Source organism: Buceros rhinoceros, unplaced genomic scaffold (genome assembly GCF_000710305.1).
Source record: "Buceros rhinoceros silvestris isolate BGI_N320 unplaced genomic scaffold, ASM71030v1 scaffold1041, whole genome shotgun sequence".
Taxonomy (NCBI): Eukaryota; Metazoa; Chordata; class Aves; order Bucerotiformes; family Bucerotidae; genus Buceros; species Buceros rhinoceros.
The window spans coordinates 21015-26856 of NW_010394580.1; the positions used below are offsets into that span (position 1 = coordinate 21015).

The following is a 5842-nucleotide window of genomic DNA, read 5'->3' on the forward strand; positions in this document are numbered from 1 at the left end:
TGCTTCTAAAGGAGGCACCAGCCCACATACAAGCACACTCACAAACACACGGCAGCAGCTGCCCCACAATCCCCTACACGTAACCAACAGGGTCAACTTGCCTCTCCACTGACCTCAGGGAGACAGAGAACTGTCATATGCCAAAGACTGTCTCTGACCACTGACACACTGAAACTGCTACGTACATCTCAAATGCTCTGGAAGAATGAGCCGTGGTCACGGGGTGGGTGGGGTGGGCGTTCAGAGTACCACTGTGATGAAGGAGGAGGAAACAGACCAAGCAAAAACAAAATAAAAATGAACCCCCGCCTTGTTCCTCTGTCCGCATGGGCAGCTGACACCAGACAGCTCCTCTCAGCACACAGCTGCCTGGCAGGGCTGAGTCCCTCAGCAGATTCCACAGGATGACCTCCCAGACCTTGCTCCTCCACTCTCATTTCTATCTAAACAATGCCAGTCGCTTGGGTCTGGTTGCCAGCAAGTGCAAGGTTTACTCCAGGCTGTTCAAGGGTTAAAATTATGAGCCATGGATGGGTATGAAAGGTGCATTTACAGAATTTACAGCACCATCAGCTTAGCTGAGGTTTCTTAGGGAAGGAAGAAGGCAGCTTTATATTACATCCCAGGAGGGGGAAAAAACCAATGAAACAGAAAAAAAACCTCCAATAATGTGAGTGAGCCAAGTTCCCTCTTGCTTTGGAACAGACCCAGCTGTTGACATGGCCAAGAACTTGCATTTCACTCCTCCTGCTGTTAAAACTCCTCCCCTTCTCTTTATTATCGGTCTGAGAACGGCCAAAGAGGAGCACTAGCTGCTTTGTGTCAGCCTCCCTCTCTTTGTACAGACACAGATTTCAAGGACGTCTCTTACCTCAAACCTCTGAGAGTTCACTTTCTTCCCTTTCTTGTTCCAGGTGACCCGTGGCTTTGGGTCTCCAGTCGCTTGACATACGAAGGAGGCCACCCCTCCTGACACACCAATTTGGTCCACAGGTTTTTTAATGAACACAGGGGGACCTGTAAAAAAAAAAAAGAAACATCATCATTGGCACAAGGAAAGACAAACTCTAATAAACACTGTCTGTAATTAATAGTAGCATTATCACTGCTGTTCGCTAATGATCCCAGATAAAATTAAACTTCTTTAGGAACTGACAGTTTTTACCTCCATTTTAATGTATGTTGCTTCTCCTTATGAAGAAGCTACAGCACAAAATGCTTAAGGGCCTGAACCTCCCAAGAAATTTCAGTGTGAGGATATTGTGAAGGCTCTTTTACTTCTGAAAAGGGGACTTTTAAACCGGTGTGCACAGGGGAAATTTCCCTTGCAAAACCCATCTAATGATCATCACCAAAAGCTGGCAGAGCTGAAAATAACACACAGAAACACTGAATTACACTCCCCAGATCCCTCCCACGAATGGGGGAGGTTTACAGGAACATACCCGTGCAGGGGTAAAACCTGGGAGCAGGGACTTGGCACACAGAGATCCTGAGGATGACAGTGTGAAACAGGCTCATGCCAGTGGCTTCAGAATGTGAAACCTTGGCTTGTAGTACCTCTCTTTTCACCTGCAAATCTTTTCTCTGGCCCCAGTGGTACATTTAGACAGCCACAGGGTGCCATCCTTCGAACTGGCAGGTTGATAGGATACCGCCCAACACACGCAAGTTGTCATCATCTCAAAACAATCCAGTTGTCAAGACCAGGAGCCTGGCAGCCAAGTCTGCAGCCTGCTCCTGCAGCTCCTCCTTCCCCTTTTCTCACCATGAGACACCTGAGAAAAACACAGAATTCACACTGCTAAAGGAAGAAGCCAAAAGCTCCTCAAACTCCTCCATGACCGAATACCCAAAGGTGCAGGGAGGCCTGAACAAACACACTCGGAGCCTGGGGCTGCATTTTAGCCAGCCTGCACCCAGAGGGGCAACACCTGAACTTGCAGCACCTCTCCCTCAACGCCTGCCACTGATTCCCATCCCCGTCTGACTGCCTTGAAGAGCACTGCAAGGAGCGGGGAGGATGCTGGATGGGCTTTCTACCAAGGGAGGTGTCAAGGGCCTTCTCATGAGAGGAAGACGAGGCCAGGAGTGTTTGTGCAGAGCCCGTATTGTCTCTATCCTCGGGGAATTGTCCTTCCGTGCTCTAACCTGTTTTCCCTGCACAGCTTCCTCTCATCTAGTTAGTTTAAAATTTATTGAAATATTTAAATCACAAGGCCACAGCTGTGTTCAAATAAAATCACTCAGATCATAAACTTGCCGTCTGTTATTCTTGAGAAAAGTAGACCACATGACTCAGAAATGTGTGCATTTATACGTACATACTTCAGTCTATAAAATCAGATGTAAACAGCCTATCAAAGAGCTTAGGAAGAGGGCAAATGGCAGCCAGAGAGGTCTCCAGGGTCTCTTGGGGGTCGAAAGAAGGAAGCATTCTCCCTCCCTGCCTGGTGTGGCCAGCAGTATCTAAATAAAAGCCACTGAGCAAGCTCATGTGATGCAATCAAGCATTTGTTTCCATGCTGGAGGTAAATACAATTTGCTGGAGCTGTTTACGTCCCACCGAATGCTGTGTGTACAAAGCATCGGATTTATAAATATCCAAATCTATATTTAGAGGTCAGAGTCTTCTTTGCAATGTTACAGCTAAAGGTTATCAAGCAAGTCCCACTGGAGGTCCTGGCACTGGGGGATGTGTCTTCCAGCTGAGAAAGGCAAACCCAAAACTTGGCTTCAGGCTAAAATAGAAATGTTCACTCTACCCACAACCTGACTTCCTTCCTCTTCTCCTCAGTTCGATATCTGAAGGGTTTGCAAAACTCAGTTCTGAAGGTACAGCCAAAACCATCCAGGGCTTTTAAAAACACTTTATTGATGCAAGTTCGTTTCCTAAAATAAAAGCCCCTAATAATCCTTAATGTCACATATACATTTAAATGGGTGCAAGCAGTACGGTGAGAGCACAGCTGAGGAGAAAAACAAGGTTCTATTTCTGTCCTGAAGAAAGGGAAGGTGCTCCGAAAACCAGCAAACTCGGAGTCACTGCTCAGCATCACTTCTTGGCGACTTGTGTTGACTCAGTGTGTGGTAACGGGGAAGCTGAGCTGCTTTCCCGAGCTCTGCGATGCTCAACTGCCTACGATAAACTTACTCTTAGAGAGACACTAAAGAAAAGAAAACAAAAATCCCTATCAAACGACCTACTGGTCGATCGGGCTACTTACTTGGAACATGAGTGAAAATCAAAGCTAAATTGTTGATTTTTGAGTTGCCCAAGCCTCTGAGCTCCAGACTTTGATTCTTCCCCCGCTGCCAAATCCCCCGTCGAGCTCCCCACCTATGCACCCCTCGTCACTGCAGCGCTTGTCACTCCGGCCCACGCCAAGCGCACAACAACCCTCTCCCCTCTGGGAAGGAGAAAGCCAGCGCTATCGCAGGCAAGGTGGTGATGATACAAAGCCGAAACAAATTCCTACGTGCTGCGTAGGACTGCCACAGCTCCGCCGTGCCAGGTCCAGCTTGCAGGGAAACATGCAGTTAGAATTCAGTCCTCAGCTCTGCAAATAGCTTTGAAAGGCTCCAAAAGCAGGAACGAGATGCCATGTGAAAGTGAAACACTATCAGCCCACTCAGAGGGGCTTACGTGTTTCCTCTTGTTTGCCAAGATTGCAGGACCTCCGATAAAGAAATAAATAAAAACCAGAAACAGGCTTTTTCCAGATGACAGGAGATTTTGTATCACTTCACCAATTCTCCCTCACGGAGAGCTGAGAACAAGTCAGTCTAGGAAAGACAATCTGAATTTCACTTAGGTCCAGTGGTCACAAGAGATCTTTTCTTTTTTCCCTTTCTCTACTTGAAAAGTAGCAGAACACAATTTTTTGCCATATCAAAACAGGAATGGAAAAACCTGGAGCTTAAAAGAATTTTCCTACTACAAGAGGCTTCCTACAGGGTGTGGGTCTCTGGAGAGAAGGTTGAAAAGACCGGATGGCTGCTGTGTACCTGCGATTCTTCTCTACAGCTTCATGGAAAGCCATGAAGTCAAACTGAACCTTTCACTCCTGTCCACTGCCTACGCACTTCCCAAAGCAACAGCCGGGGCAAGCGACACTCTGGAGAGCTGCCACACGCTGTAAGGAAGAGACACGTTCTCGCCATCCATCCCGTGCTCTGTAATTGCATCCACAAAGACGATCAGCACACACGCTGTCTGCCCTCTGACCCAACCTCCGCCACCCCTTGCAGACAGCTCTGCCTCTGCTCCGCGTCCCGACTGCAGTCGAGGGCGGCTGATGGGAGCCAGCGCTCACCCTCCCGGTCAGCCCTGTGCTCAGAGCCGCCGGCTGGCTTCACCGCCCAAAGCACAGCCCTACAGAAACATGGCTGCTGCCGGCAGCTGCTCAGAAGGGACACGACGCACATTTGCTGCTGGGATTTGGTGAATTCTAACGCAGACTTTGAGAAGAAGCTGCGAGGTGATACGGGTGGGCTCCCTGACGCGTCCCCGGGGTGTGCACACTAGAGGAGGGTGGTGTGACATCAGCCCACGGACAAGGGCTGCACAGCAAGGCAGCTCTCCTCGCAAGAGGAAAATGCTGCTGTCTCTCCTTCCCTCCTTCTTTCATGTGACACCAAAGCAGGAAAAGTTCTTCAAATGCAGCCGTGTGAAAAAATCCCAACATCTCCCTGCTAATGATACACAGATGACAAAACAGTCTGAGAAGCTTTACAGCAAGGAAGCTTGAAAGATGTAGGAGTGGGTAAAAGGAGGGGACATCTCACCCTTTAAACCCGACTGTCCCTCAGGAACTGCTGCCATGGCGAATAGCGGGAGATGGACGAGGAGCGGGGCAGACAGGCCGGCCACCATATGCCTGTCTGAAACATCAAAAGCCAAAGACAGCGAAAGGGATGGAGAACCCAGAGGTGGTTTGAGGGGTGGGAGAGAGGCAGGAGCACAAATGGGCAACAGATCTGAGCTGACAGCTGAAGGGGAGGGGAGCGCAGCGGGAACAAGAAGAAACAGCAGAGTTGGGAACCTGCACCACGGATCCTTCGCTCTCGCTGCCCGTGAGCCCGGTCTCCAGGCTGAGACGGCCGCCCCTCCTGCCAGCGCTGCAGGGTGGGGGTCTGGAGGCACCGGGAGGCTGGGCTGCATGGAGCCTTGTAGGAAACACCATGGCATAGCAGCAGCTGTCTCTGCGCCACCTCACTGTGCTCCGGCCCCAGAATGGAGAGGCAGCCCGAAAAGCTGAGGGGAAGACTCGCCCCGGCTCAGCTGAGCAGTCGAACGAGCCCTGGCAGTGCCGAGGGCTGCGTAAAACCAGTATGGCAGCCGCCAGCCCACTCCAGTCCTTCCAGGAAAGGCCACCCAGAGGCAGCCCAAGAGGGGCGAGGAGCAAGGCAGGTCCCAGTGAGGAAACACCCCCGACCCTGGGCCTTTCTAAGACAAAACTGATTCTCGCAGCATTTTGTGCCAGCCTGGCTGGTCGATGCCCTATGCCCTGTCACCCTGCCAGCTGCCCTCAGCCACACCACCTCGGTGATGGCTCAGGAATACGGGACAATTCGGGAGAGGTAGGGGGCCGGCCAACCGGAGCAGCCTGACGACAGTCCTCTGCCCTCCAGCCTGGGCTGCAGGAGCACTCGGGTACGGCCAGAACCTGCCCTACACCATGAGGTAAACCCTCGGCTGACAGGCCCCGGACCTAACAGGCCCCGGACCTGCCGGCCGCATCTGGCCCGCCACCTCTCCACCAGCAGCGTGGAGGAGACCCCACACACTTTGCTGCCAGAACGGCTGGGAGACCCAACAGTGATTTAAATCACTTCTCCC

General features: G+C 51.1%; 1 protein-coding gene across 1 annotated transcript in view; it reads right to left on the bottom strand.

Moving 5' to 3' along the window:
* The window catches only part of LOC104501435 (receptor-type tyrosine-protein phosphatase S-like), a gene marked incomplete at both ends in the record, with an annotated part of 19587 nt that extends 18570 nt beyond the window's left edge, over window positions 1-1017 (bottom strand). Inside the window, one exon of the mRNA XM_010145246.1 lies at window positions 872-1017. Within this exon, the coding sequence (XP_010143548.1) occupies window positions 872-1017 (146 nt within the window). The remainder of the gene's footprint in view (window positions 1-871) is intronic.
* Between the last annotated feature and the right edge of the window lie 4825 nt (window positions 1018-5842).